Consider the following 15,798-nt stretch of genomic DNA (forward strand, 5'->3'; position numbering starts at 1 on the left):
GTCTACCAGATTCCGTGCTCTTGTGGATTATCTTATTTCGAACAAACAGGAAGATCTGTCTCTATTCGGCTAGAAGAACACCAATCTTATATTGAATACTTTAAACCTGAAAAGTCTGGACTTGTAGAACATGCCATCTTCACTAGACATAGAGTTCATTGGAGAAAGACAAGAGTCTTTCACAAAAGTAGGGTTCCTCATGGAACGCCTTTATAAAGAAACATGTGAAACTTTACTTCATTCTCCTAACTTAAACAGATCCGACGGCTTACATATATCCCCTTTATGGGCGATAATATTTTATAAATCAGCTAATCTTTCCTAAATTTTTATTGTATACATTTTTTTTTTTTGTTAGGAAATTTATTGACATTTTTAGTTATCTTACACCAGCTACTTAGGTAGCGCTTTTTGGAATTGCCAATTATTGTTTAATTTGAGTTTATAATGTACTGAAGATGCCTGTGACACACAGGCGAAAATTATATCATTAAATAATCTTTGTACATGAGTTTTCCGTTATTAATTTTGTATCGATATGTCTACTCATGGTATACCTCTTTTAAAACTTTATATTTCATGTAGTAGTGAGAGTTTGAAGCCGGTGTGAAGTGGAATCTAACAAGATAAATTACATAGTATAGTGTTGTTACAGACCTGGTGGATTGGTTGCTGGTGATGAAGAAATGCATCACCAAATAGAAAAGGTGAGTGCAAAAAGCGTAATCATAATGGGAAACTTTAATTATCCAAATATTGTTTAGGTAACAGTAAAATTTCATGAGAAGAATAAAAATGCAATTATTGAGCTGTTGCAGGATAACTTCCTCAAGCAGCATGTGACAAAAGGAACTAGAGGTCAAAGAGTGTTAGATTTGATTATAGTGTCACAGGGCATTTCAGTTAAAGATGTAACTATTCTGCCTTCAGTTGGTGATAGTAATCATGTGGTACTCACTTGGGAAGTGACTAAGTTTATGAATGTTCCATTCAGAAAAGATTACATGCTGAACTACAAAGCAGGAAATTATGACCAACTAAGGAGTATACTGAGTTCAGTGGAATGGGATCGGTTGCTGGATGGAAAGAATATCGACAGTGCATGGGAAGCATTTAAACAATACTTAAATGATGTGATGTTGAAAGTTTATTTTTCACTTGGTTAGAGTATAATAAAATTAGTTTAGTCCTTTATCCAAGTGTGAGGAAACAAAGTTTGTGCCTGAAAGTATCTTCAGGACTGGGGTAAGGTGGTACAACACCAGGAAAACTCATTGGAAAGGTGGAGAAAGCTACCAACACTCCTATCTCAGTATCTCCTATAATGCAAAACACATCTCCTTGCGGATATGTCTAATGTTATGCATTAAGGGAAGGGCCACTACCCAGACTAGTTTCGACCTTTATTGAGGTCTCTTCAGTGGGAGCCAGGCCCAAGTGGAGATACCAGGCAAAAGCATTAGCAAGTCATCTCTACCTATAGGAGTTGCCACCTTACCCCAGTCCTGAAGATACTTTCAGGCGCAAACTTTGTTTGCTCACACTTGGATAAAGGATTAAACTAATTTTATTATAAATGATGTGATATCAGAATGTGTCCCGAGAATTCAAAGAATAAATAGAGTAGGAGTCAAATGGATGTGTAATCTTATTAAGCAAGAGATTCATAAGAAAAGGACAATGTGGAAGGAATACCGTTTGCATTAGGATGACGTCTGTTATGAACGTTATAAACAGCAGGCTAGAATAGTCACAACTGTTGTATGGAAAGCAAAGTCTGATTATGAAAAAAAATGGCTCTGAGTACTAAAGACAACCCACAAGAATTCTATCGATATGCTACAAGTATAAAAAAGGAATGAATATGAAAGAATAACTGTTCTAAATCCAGATGGCGTGAAGATTACAGATGCAGAAGAAGTTCTTTGGTTAATGAGTGCCCATTTCGTTAAAAGCTATAGCTATCAACCTGGTGAATGTAATATTGTGCTCACTGTTACCTCTTCACTAGATGAAGAAACGCAGGTGTGTGAGGCCGAGGTATTAGAGAACTGAATAAGAATTCAGCAATAGGGACTGATGGAATATCAACACATGTGCTAAAAGAGTGTTCAGCTGAACTGGCCATTCCTTTGACTAGGATGTTTAATATGAGTCTCAGAATAGGATAGATTCTGCAGGAATGGAAGGAATGTATAGTAATTCCATTGCACAAGGGTGGTGCAAAAACATGTATCGAACTATCGACCAATTCGTATCTCAGGAGTGCTGGTGAAGAATTTGGAAAAATTGGCTAGAGCCTGCTTTCAGAAATGGATTGACAGTGAATCTCTACTTTGCAATGAACAACATGGGTTTAGTAAGGGAAGGTCGTGTTTTAGCAACTTGCTCACATTATATAACAATGTTACCAATGAACTAGACAAGGCGAATGGATACACCATGATACTTTTGGATTTTGCTAAGGCTTTTGACAGAATACCGCATGGCAGACTGCTGCATAAATTGGAGAAAATGGGTTTGGGTTATACAATATTAGCATGGATATGAGGATGGCTGACTGACAGATATCAAAAAGTGGTATATGGGAGATCTGAGTCTGCAAGGTTTAAGGTAACAAGTGGTGCACCACAAGGATCACTGCTTGGTCCACTGTTATTCAATCTGTACATTAATGATATTGGGAAGGATTTGACAAGTGACATACAGTTATTTGCTGATGATGCAAAGATAGGTAGGGTAATCAGGAATGCTGCTGATATGCAGTCTTTGCAGAATGATTTGAATAGGCTGGAATTGTGGACATGGGAAAAAGGGTGTTAGTTCAATGTCAGAAAATGTAAAGTCTTTCACTTCCGCATGATTAGATATCCAATGTCACATTATATTGTTTATGGGATTAGGCTAGAAGAAACTGACGAAGCTAGGGATCTTGGAGCGTTAATAGATAGGAAGTTGAAGTTTAGGGGCCATGTGGCAAAGACTGTAAATACAACTCAAAAGATAATTGCAATGCTGAAAAGAACGTTCACATAAAGATAAGGATGTTATTTTGCCTCTTTACAAAGCCTTGATAAGACCTCACTTGGACTACTGTGCACAGGTCTGGTCTTCTGGTTTCCATTGTGATTCTGATATTTTGAAGAGAGAGAGTGCAAAGGAGAGTGTTAAAAATGATATCCGGATTGTCAAATACTGATTATGAAGACAGATTGAGAATTTATAGACTGCAGACACTAGCAAACAGGAGAAAGAGGGATGATATGATTGAGACTTATAAACTTCTGAAAGGGTCATCCAGGATTTCTATTGATGGAATTTTTCAATTTATGGAGTGTGGGGGGAAGGACAAGAGGGCATCATTGGAAGCTGAAAATGAATGCTGCTAAGAAGGGGATGAGGTCTAGATTTTTCTCTCACAGGTTGGCGGGTGATTGGAATGGATTGCCATTGGATGTTGTGAGTGAAGCAGTGTGAATGAATTCAAGAATAAGTATGATAGCTGGTGTTTGTAGTATGTGGCCTCCCTCGATGAGTCTCTGATTGCCTGGAGGTCTCTGTTAATAATAATAATAATAATAATATGACGGTATATGATCATTATATGATCTTTTACAGTACATGATCATTTAAGGAAGAAAAATATAGAACCTAAAGCAATTTTATTGCTGGACAAGTGTATACTCTACGAAACATGGGCTCACTTATAATGCAGACCAAATTTTTGAACTTCATCAGTCCAAGTTATATTGTGTACTTTATTCTTGACTTTAGAAATAATTATTAAACTGTAACAATAATCTACCAAGAGCCTTCATAATGCAGTCTTTGTCAGTGGTATTGCATCACTTGTTTTGAAAGACCTGATTTCAAACCCATCTAGAATACAAGGAACCTTCACAATGGTAAAGACAAGCTAGCCGGTCTTATGTGGAGACAGTTTCTATCCCCTCCCCCTTCCCCAATTTCAGAGATTCGAGTGTTTTCAATCCACAAAAGAAACTGGCTAGACAGAATACAGACGTGACAAAGCAGATCTTTGTAGACAGGACTAGCTACTCTATGAGAGCATTAATTAGGTTTATATGAAGCCAAGTTACTTTGCCATAACTGGAAGTTAAGCCCAGCACATTAAAAGGAAAATGAGAAAATAATAATCAATACATACAGATATGTCACTGTTCATCTGAAAGTTGATTTATTATTATCATCATCCAATTCTTGATATATCTTGAGTAAAAAAAAATAATAATAATAATAATAATAATAATAATAAATAAATATATAAATGCACCCTCAAGGTATACAGGATACTATGATAGTTACTATACGATTAAGTTTATATTATTGCTATTATTGCTGGCTTCCTATTGCCTTCTAAATTACTGCATGTTATCCATCAGTGTCAAATATTACATTTTAGTCTGCTAATGCACTACCAATAGCATAAATCCACTAAGACCTTGGTTATCTCTTCTGTAATTTTCCTGTTCAGCTTAATTCACGTTTTTCATCTGGAATTTGGCCTTCTGACCAAATTCCAGATGAAAAAAGTGGCTATACTGAGTAAGTCTTCTGAATTACTCAGCATAGCCACTAAAACTTTTATACCTTCATATTTTAGCATTTCTAATTAGATATCATTTACACCAGTTGTCTTTCTGCCTCAAGAAATTAGGTAAGTCCAGACTGCAGTTCTCTTGAATATTTTTCTATCATTGTTCTGAATCTCATTTATCTTATCTCATTTAACAATCTTCCCAAGTAATTATTCCATATATATCCAAATACCTTTATCTTCAATTTTGTGTCACATTTCTCACATCTATTTCCTTTTATAGTACTTCTTCCTCCAAATTGCTAAGATTTTTTTTTTCAACAGCCAGTATGCCATTTTCCACCTCTGTGACAATTATTTGTAATATAAAGCATTTGTAATGAAGTTTTCCAATGACTTTTGTAATACTTTTATATTTAGTTTAGCTTTCTTACATTTTTCTCTATATTTACTGAGGATAATACTAACTCATCTGCCATAAACTTTTCATCTGATTTCTTCTTTCCCATGACTACCCTCTTGAATTTCTTGAGCGCACCATGACATTCTGATTTTTCTCTCTTTGCAAACAACTTTGCCATGTGTCTCTCTGACTGAATCCGTTAACTTTTTTTTTTTTCAGAATTTGTAACTGTTTATCCAAGGTTTGATTCTTGTTTTAAAAAATCTTTCATTTTTTCTGCAATAATATTTGTATTATCTCTGAGTCTATAGTTTACCTCTAAAAACTGCTTAACTTTGATTCCTTTTTTTAAAACTTTCATGCATTTTTATCCTGCTCAAAATTAAATGATAACATACTAATTCATATCCCTTGTACTCTTGTATCCATAACCAGCAAAGATATCACTATTAACAATAACAGTTCATAAGGCTATGTTATTACTTCTGATGTTTACTTTCATGTGACAGTATGAACATCTTTATGTTGAAATATGGCATTAATGACTTATACTTGGCCTGAAATCCCTCAGGTACTTTTTTTTTTTTTATGTTGGGCCCATATACGAGAGGTTGGCTGGTCAACCTATAGTACTTTAGTACCGTATATCGGTAGTGGGATGGGAAAGGAGAAACTTGTTAACATTCGATTTGAAAGCCTGTATATTGTATTCCTTGGGAAATACCTCAGGGGGAAGACTGTTCCACAGTACAGCAGTAGCAGGAATGAAGGAGGAGGAAAAGGAACTTGTTCTGTGGGTTTCAAGGTGTACTGTGAAGGGATGTTGGGAGGTGGCTATACATGTCCCAATGGATTTGGTACAGAGTGGAGGAATTATTGATGGTGTTTCAGATGAGCTTCCATGAAAATATTTGTAGAATATACAAATTGCAAAGTATACTTATTACTGTTATTAGCTTTGCTATTATCTTCAAATTTTCCCACCAAAATTTCCCTACTTCCCGAGCAGAATTATTATTTTCATATTTAATTTGAGTACTATAGGTCCTTCTTGCTTTTCCTGATTATTGTTAGCTGAATATAACATTTTTCCTGTTTTTGGTCTTTTTCTTCCCTTTCTTTATTTTCTCTTAAAAATAATTATGTCAATCATCATCATCATCAGCCACTGTTGATCCACTGCTGGATGAAAGCCTTTCCAAGATTACTCCAAAACTGTCTGTCCATGGCTCTTCTTTCACGTGTCCCTGCAAATATGATGATATCATCAATCCACCGTGTTTTAGGTCAGCGTCAGGGTCATTTTTCCTCTCATGGAATCCAATCCAGTAATTCTTTTGTCCATCGTTAATCTTGTCTTCGAGCAATATGTCCAGTCCATTGCAACTTCAGCTGTTTCACTCCTCCAATGTCAGACACTTTGGTTTGATTTCTTATCCATGTATTCTTTTTATGATCCAGTCTTGTGATACCAAGTATACTTTTTCCATACTAAATTGTGTTGTTCTTAATTTTTGAATTTCCTTTGCATTTAGTGTCCATGTTTCACAGCCATATGTCAATATAGGAAGAATATATTGGTTAAAAAATTTTCTTTTCAGGCATAATGGTAGTTGACTTTTGAATATTGAATGTAATTTTCCAAATGCTTTCCACCCAAGCATCCTGCACCTTTTAATTTTATCCATGATATTTTGTTCCATTGATATCTGTCGTCCTAAGTATATGTAATGATCTATTTGTTTAATTTCATCATTATTGATTTTTATTATTTCTGGTTGGACATAGCTATTGAACATAACTTGGGTCTTCTTTAGGTTTATCTTCAGTCCAACTGTTTTGCTAGTAATTTGGAGTTCTTGGATACGAGTCTGTAATTCATGAGCAGTTGAAATAAAGATAATTATGTCATCTGCAGAGCATAAATGGCTTAAATATCTTCCATTTATCTTTAGACCTTTCCTTTCCCAATCAAGACGTTTGAATATTTCTTCTAGGCACGCTGTGAATAATTTCGGAGATATTATGTTGCCTCTTATACCACTCTCTGTATTTCCACAGTAGAGATTTTTCCTTTGAAATGAATTGCTGCTGTGGCATTGGTGTATGCTGATTTGATTGTCCTGATGTATGGCTCCTCCACTTGTTGGTTTCATAATGCTTTAAGTATTGCACAAGTTTTTACTGAATCAAAGGCTTTCTCATAATCGATAAAACCAAGACATGATGGTAACTGATATTCATTACACTGTTCAATAATCTTTTGTACAACTTGAATATGGTCCATTGTACTAAAGTAACTTCGAAAGCCTGCCTGTTCTTTTGGTTGTGCTAGGTCCAGAGTCATACAAAGCCTATAAGTTAAGACTTTTGTAAACACTTTGTACACCACTGATAGTAGACTGATGGGTCAGTAGTTCGCCAAGTCTTCTACCTCGCCTTTTTTATGGAGCAGAATTAGGTTAGCCTTCTTCCATGTTTTTGGTACAACTTTTTTCTTCAGACATAAAGTAAATAGTTTTGCTAAGAGTTTGTAGATTATTTCTCCACCAGCTTTTAGAAGTTCAGCTATAACTCTATCCTCACCTACAGCTTTTCCATTTTTGCAAGCTTTGGATGCTCCACATAACTTCTTCTGGTAGAATCTGTGGTACTTCAGCTATTTTGTAGTTGTCTTCTTCTTAATTTAATTCATCATCCTGATATAATACTGAGTAAAATTCTTCAATTCTTTTTTCTATACCATATCTATCTCTGGTTATGGCCCCATCTTGTGGTTTGACTGCAACCATCTGTTTATTGCTGTTCATCAACTGCTGTTTGGCTTTTTTGACACTGCAGTTGTTTGTTGTATGAATTTACAATTATGTCAATACATTTCTTTAATTCTTCTACTAAGTTCCATTTCTTTTCTGTTAACACTTCATACAATGATGGTGACACTCTTCAATTCTGCTAAGAATGACTTTGTTTTCTTGCAACTGAATTTTCATTGTTTGCTATAGTTCTCCCATGACAAAAACAGTGGGGGTCTAGGATAACTGGATGAAGCTTCAGCATTGTATCATCATCTTTTTTTTCTTCTTTTATTTATTTATTTATTTTTGTGGTTTAAGCCAATACAAATACAATTTGGTCAGCTAAATCCCCAATTGCCAGCCCATTCTTATTTGTTTGATATCTAAGTGGATACCCACAAGTGGAGAAGGAAACACCACAAGAAGTGAGAACTGGTCATTGGGACAGAATCTCTCCTCAATTCTCTTTACAGGACATGTGGATATTTTCCCCCCCAGTTATTTAGTTTTGTTGCTTAACCAATCTCCATTTTTTTTTTTTTACAACTTATTTGTTTTATTTACAACTTAAAACTTATAAAAAATTTTTATTTATAATTATACCAATACCACAAACACACTCATTGTTTAATTGCTTACACATACCTGGAATTGGTTAAGCTGAGTAATCGTTCTTTCAAGATGTTCCTGTCTCTCTTCCAGTAAAGAACACACCTTTCCCCAAAGAATATTTACTTGCTGAAGCTGTCGTTCCAGACTATCTAACCATGAAACTTCTGCATCTGTTTGTAGCAGCTGCCCTCCTGTTGTGTTCACATATTGCAAGTTTGCTTCTTCTTCCTCTACAGTAGCTTGCAGTTCCTGAGAGTTCAGTATAACAATAACTCTAAAATTTAAGCTTGCAGAAATGAAGTTTCTTAAAATATCTGATTGAGAATACAAATAAAAAAGTGACTATATGAATTTCAGTTGATTGGTAAACTGTTAAAATTTATTTCTAATTACTGAAAAATATATCTGAAGCATGTAATAAAAAGAATTAGGTGACAAAAATCTGTTCATAGATATTAACTAATTTTATAGAAGTTAAAGAAAATCTGTTATTATCACTATAGCTGGCATCTTCTTGGTAAAATATCCACAACACTTATATGGAAAGATAAATGTCCTAATTTATTTTCTATAAATAGCAGAATCCCTTATATTTAAGTTGAAACATGGTGATTTAATAATATGATATAGCAAAATGTAAAATGTAAAATATAATTTTAAACCTACATATACTGTTTACATATACATATAATTTTAAACATATACTGTCAAATCATGATGTATTTCTACAACAAAATGCAGTTTTAAAAGTAAATGTGATTTATTCACTTGTTTTATAGTGAATACATCACAATACAACAATAAAACTGTACAAAATATATATTTTTTTTTAATGGTATCCCCCAATCAAATCTTTATTCATTCAAAAGGATGCCTCTCTGGGACTTCTAATTCATTAGAATCCTAAACTCCAAGACTGTTTCCTGACTTTGCTTACCAACAAAATCAGGAAACAATCTTGGAGTCTTATGCAATAAGAGCTGTCACATTGTTCTTGCTCACTTGCTGGAATCAAGGTTGTTATATGTGACCAAAAGGAATCAAATGTTAGGCAAGCAAGCCTCAATCACATTATGGCAGTGTATGTGTTGCAAACAAACAAGTACAGTAATACATTGTACAGTATGATTAATAAGCATCAAAAAAGTTCCATGTTATGCAAAACCACACTGTTTAAAACATTATTATAATGTATTATAGTGTAATGTGTTCAAAACAGGCAATTACAGTTTTGGTGAAAAAAAAAATAATTAGGCATAATCTGTTTATTGCAAACTCACCAGAAATACTAATTAAATTGCACAGAAAAATTAAAAAGGATTAAAATAAAATGAAAAAATAGTAAAGCTTTTTATTATTGATAACTAAACATGTTTTTATTTGGAAAAAATTGTATTTAAACAATGCAGTTTGCACAGTCTCCTTCTTGAAATAGTCTCTCATATTATTCTTCCTAATGTTCCACAATATGCATTAAGTTATTGTTGTTCCATGTGACATGAATAAACTCTTTGGCATTCCAAAACACAGATTCTAGTACTTTTTTTTACCAATTGGCTCATTTTAAATTTTTTTGTTTTGTGAAGATGTCAGGCATTCCCATTGTTATCCTGACTGTTACCTTTCAGGAGTGTCGTAATGTGAACTTATGCATAAGTATTACGGCAATCATGATGAATTCCACAAACTTTTTTTCCCTAGTTGATAAGGAAGTGAAACATAAAGAACAAAATGGCTGACCACAATGTCTGCTGGTCAAACTTCTGGAAAGTGCTTTACCTTCTTTACCTTCTACAGTTTTCTTTCTACTTGTAAATTCTGCATTTCACACAATGAATAGTCAATGATGATTTTGCATTGAACTTGATCAACTGCTTGAAAATGTTAAAAGAAGAAACGTGACTTATCCATACAAAAGAATCACCTCACAGACTTCATGACAGATGAAACTACATTAAAACAAAAGGGCTAAATGCAAGAGACATAAGATGCATTTGCAAGTCTAGTAGATATCATTTCTACTCTTCAATTGATAAGCTGTGTGTCCATCCCACTATGGACATATTTACAAAAGTTTAGTTAGTAGATGAATTTTGTTGCCCAATGTGTTATCGCCTCACTACTCTCTACTTATTAGAAATCTGAAATGGCTTAAAAAAAAGCATTATGTTTGGTCTCAGGATTAGGAACATTGGATTACCCAATCCATATTCCATAACTCGCTGTACAACTTTTGGGGGGAATTCATATTAAAAAAAAAAAAAAAAAAAAATACAGTAGTATCTCGCTAATCCGAACTAATAAAAACCGTGCTCGTTCAAATTAGCGAATTTTCCCCCAAGAAACAACAATAACTACCACCTAAGACAAAAATTATCAGATTCTAATGGTACATCAATTTAATTCTGAAAATAAATGAAGTAACTGATAGAAAAAAAGCTACTGTAGTGTAATGTAAAACTTAAAAAAATAATACAGTACACAAGTTTATTTTAGCAAAAAATTTAGTTTGTATGTGCCTGTATTGGTGAGGATTCTGATTTAATAAAATTGCATAGTTCAGTACATAACTTAATTTGAGTAAAAAATATCACTTTCTTGTATACAACACAAAAAAACACAAAAAAAGTTTATTTCTCTGTGAAAAAGTCACCGATTTTCTTTTGCTTCTTGGAAGCTAAATTTTTTTCGAATGCTTCTTCTCAGAACTGCATTAGCAATAAAATTTTGTGGAATGGCATATCATTCTGCTTACCCCATTCTATACACATATTAAAACTGTCAACTGCCTCTTCATATTTTCCTTTTTTTTTCCTTCGAGTTCTTTATCGTCATCATAGACATCTAATTTATTCTGTAGCCTCATATTTATAATTTCAACATCTGATTTGATTTCAAATTCGCTTTCGGTTCTATCTGTAATCCATTCCATAACATCTGTTTGTGAAATTTCAACATCTGGATTTTTAACCAAATTATGCATATTTTGAATTTCCTCTTTTTGTGTATATTTGTGATTCATGCTGACAATACAGTAAGTACTGACCAGTATAAAAAAAACCAAACGTGAATACACAATAAATCAAAATACGTACAATCGACAGTATGAAAAAAATACTGTACTATAATAATAATAAAATAAATAATAATAGTTAAAGTAATAATTATTAAATAAAAATAATAGTACACAAAATAATAATACGTAATAAATAAAACTTTTTTTTCTTTCAAACCGCAGTTCGGATTACCGGAGGGTTCGGACTAAAGAGGTTCGGATTAGCGAGATATTAATATCGAGATATTAACACTGTGCTTCCCAAACTATATTCCACAGAAATGAAGCAGGTTTCAACATTAGTTTTATTTTACCCCTGAAGACATTAAATATGAAATTATATAAACACGTATGAACAATATCTATATGAAGAGTATGTAATGCATCATGCATATTCTCTTAATTAATATACTTCAAGCTCAAAAGATCCATGGCAAAATTACCGTATTTTTTCGTGTATAAGACAACCCCATGTATAAGACGAACCCTACTTTTTCAAACCCAAAATTAAGAAATAAATATTTTAAACATCTCCACTGTCTAATCATACACTCAGTGAGAGGAGGTCCAAACTGTCTCTCTCTGAAGCTTTATTTCCATGTTCTTTTGCATAATTGATGACTTTTAACTTGAATTTTGAAGAATATGACAATCGTTTTTTATTTTCAAACATTTTTATGGGCTAGTGCTCAAAATATTGTTAATGCATTAACTTACCCTGCCAACGAGTTGCAGACGTATGAATGCTTTCAGAGTTCTGATTGGTTTATTCAGAATCAGCAGTTAATGATGTCAATCGACAGAGTTAACAAAGGCTAGTGATTGATGGAAGTCTGTCCAGGGAGACAAGGTACCAGCAGTATTGCCGCGGCAACCACAGGTCTCTCAACTGCTTACCCCCTGCATACAAGATGACCCACAATTTTTGGTCTAAAAATTTTAGAAAAAAGTATCGTCTTATACACGGAAAAATACAGTAGTTCCATGAATCCTATTGTGATATATAATTTTTATGTGATTCCAGTCCACAAAAGGTTGTGAACCTATAGTACTGTCATGACTTTTAACTTAGTACTGTCAATGGACTAAAGATTTTTTTCTATATTTTACATGATTCAGAAAACCTACTCTACCGAACCACTTCAGGTTTCCAATAAGCAAGATAGTGGTCTCACATCATAGGGAGCAGATATGCTAACCACTCAGACAACCAGGCTAGTAAATATAATTAACTGAGTTTTTCTGTAAATAATGTTCTTGTGCATCTCAAGATGCATAAGCTACTGTACATCTACTCTCTGACTGATCTTTTAATTATAATGTTACATAAGTATGTTACCTTGAACTTTTGAAGCTGATCTTCCAAAGAATCCACATCTGTTACTAATACCTGTTCTGATGTTAAAGCATCATGGACACTCATTAGCCAGCTGTCTAAAGCTTGTACAGCTTCTAAAAATTTAGGAGGTGGTGCCTGTTGGAGAGCATGATTCAAACTTCTCTCTAATTCCTCTACAAGAAGTAAAATCAAGAAAACAACTTTACTGCCTAATAAGTGTTTGAGAGAAAATAAAGCAATTTCTATTAACCTAAGCATTAACAATTTCAAAATATAACAATAAAATAACAAATCAATATTTATTACTATATATTCTAATTATATAGAATTTTATATATAGAACTTTCTACAATTGCTCCTTTGAATAGTAATATTATATATACTTCAGCTGTGACCAAGCATGATTTATGACTCATTATTTTGATTCATGTTTTGAATGTAGTTAGGTAATGGTGTTTCCCTGATGATGTCTGTAACACTGGATAAAATATATTGGAGTTTTTGAATGAAATTCTACATAATTTTTGTTACATTTGTAAGCCATGAAAGTTACTTTAATATGTCTAGTGCATATGTTCCATTCAAGCTTTTTAATATTTATTACTATTAATACTTTTCCATGCAATATCCACTTTCTCTCTATGCAGTAGAGTAGAATACCCTCCAAAGAGTCCTTGGCTACTTGGAGGTGTAATGTAATAGTAATCTACAGTAGCATTCAGTAAAAGCAAATAAAACTGAAGCAAATAAGAACTGCTCTATTTGGTTACTTGGCCACAGAAAATTCAATACAAAATAGCTCACCGAAAGAGAATTTATCATACAGCAATTCTCTGACAGACAATTCACTACATAACCATTAATCACAACATAATTACACTATCAACTGAAAAAAAAAGTATAAAATAATAAACAATATTCATGTATAGATCAAATAAACAGTTCAATAAAGTCAATTCAATATAAAAACAATTCATCTGTTTCATTATTTATTTTGACAGCATTATTAAATTGTCCACGCAGTTAGCCTAGTGGCTGTGCACTTCGCAGCCATATGCCTGGGGAAGGAGTGCCCTAGGTTCGATTCCTGTCGGTGATGTGAGGAGCTGAAGGATCTTCCTCAGCCATAGCCAAGTTAGCCAGTCTTGGGCGTGGACAGTAGGGTTTTTTCCCCAGTTTATCCTGGGGTTTTTCATCCTGCAAAACAGGCAAACCAGCCTTGAGAACTCAACACTATGGACATAGGATACACTGGGTGTAGGGCTGACCACCTTATCCAGCGAACGGTTTGAGGTGCGATGATTAATAAACCCTCGACACCACAAGGTAAAAAGAGGGTAAAAGGACGATGAGATGATTAAATTGAGAGAAAATTATTCCAAATAAGTATAATGAAATTCTCCTATGTACCAATATGAAGACAAAACATGCTCTTCATATTGCTCATACGCATGGAGATGAAAAGGTTAATATGTAGTTCTGAGTGTATGTTTATGTATTCATTTCTGCATGCTAAACTAAAGATATATAAAACACGAACAAATAAATATAAAACACACACACATGCATTTAAATTGACAGTTCACAGGTTGTGATGCTAAATCAAAACACTGAAATCACCACTGCCTAATATCATCCTCAAATAAACTTAACACAACTTCAGAGATCATAAAAGAAAAAGAAATAACTGCAACATTGGGGGGAAGGGAGTTTTTTTTTTTTTTTTTTTTGGCAGAGAGATTTGGCAGCTAGTAGGATGAATCTTTCTGACATGACAGTCTGTCGAAGATTTTTAGAAGCAGGGAAGACTGCCCACAGACCAAAAAAAAAAAAAAAAAAGAAACAACTGTTGATGAAGGTTATGCAGAAAAAGAGGCTCCAGGGGGCAAAAGTGTACAAAGATTGAACTATTGGGAAGTGGAAGGTGGTCATATTTTCAGATGAAAGCCATTTCTTTATCCAAGAAGAGCAAGTAATGAATGTTCACAAATCAGCAGCTGAGAAGACCTCACCTGCCCAACAAGCTCCTAAACAGCTAGCTAAAAAGATGTTGTGGATTTTTTGTACACATGACCAGGATCACTTGTGCCTGTTGATGGTGTGATGAAAAGTGATCAATACATAAAAATTCATATTTGTAGATTTAGGGACACAAAAACACACATGTTAAACAGATTATTTTATTAATTACTAATAAAATAAAACTTGACGTTTCGACTCCTGTATCGAGGTCATCATCGGAAGGATACAAGTGTATAAGGAACCAAGCTACATGCTCTAGCTCTGCATACCGGTAAACTAAATCTACGTAGTTAATTAATCCTTTTCCCTAGCCTGACCTCTAGTGATTAAAAATAAAAAATAATAAAAAATAAAAAAATAAAATAAAATAAAAAATAAATAAATAAAATTTAAAAAAATAATAAAATAATAAAAAATAAATAAATACATAAATAAAAAAATAATAATATAAAAAAATTATTAAATAAAAATGATTAAATAAAAAATAAATACAACTACAATAAACTGCTAAAGTTCTCATGTATTAATATTCTTCTGGAATTGTACACTGATCTGATTGTTATAATATGATTTCTTTCAGTTGCTGTTGAATGTTACAAACACTTCACCAGGTTGTCTTCTTGTAGTGGGATTTTTCTATGGCTAGTTTAGGTTGTTATACAGGTTGTAGATGGGTCCTCCACATTCTTGAAATGGTCAGGCCATAATTTTTGTTGAGATTTGGGTTGTGTTTGAGCATTTCACATGACTCGTTAAATTTTTTCTCAAACCAGGTTTGTGCGGTGTAGGGACACTTGGTATTTTTCCAATCAATTCTGTGGAATGTTTGGAGTGCGTGGTCAGAAAGGCCGGTTTTTCCAAAATGGAGGTATTTAATGTGTCGTTTGTGTTCATCTTGTCTGATCGGGATAGTTCACCCTGTTTCCCCTATGTATGGTATGTTACATGTGCATTGTATTTTGTATACCCCTGGGTGGGCTAGGTGTGAAAGAGGATCTTTAGAAGAACTGA

General features: G+C 33.6%; 1 protein-coding gene across 1 annotated transcript in view; it reads right to left on the reverse strand.

Moving 5' to 3' along the window:
• Nucleotides 1-15,798, reverse strand: part of Dys (Dystrophin) — a 923,162-nt gene that overhangs the window by 675,595 nt on the left and 231,769 nt on the right. The window contains exons 21-22 of the mRNA XM_090409612.1: nt 12,766-12,938; nt 8,405-8,620 (exon numbers count right to left, since the gene is read on the reverse strand). Coding sequence (XP_090265738.1) covers nt 8,405-8,620; nt 12,766-12,938 — 389 coding nt within the window. The remainder of the gene's footprint in view (nt 1-8,404; nt 8,621-12,765; nt 12,939-15,798) is intronic.

Source organism: Typopeltis vanoorti, chromosome 19, assembly GCF_054136105.1.
Source record: "Typopeltis vanoorti isolate ZY-2024b chromosome 19, IOZ_Tvanoo_1.0, whole genome shotgun sequence".
In the NCBI taxonomy this organism is placed as follows: Eukaryota; Metazoa; Arthropoda; class Arachnida; order Uropygi; family Thelyphonidae; genus Typopeltis; species Typopeltis vanoorti.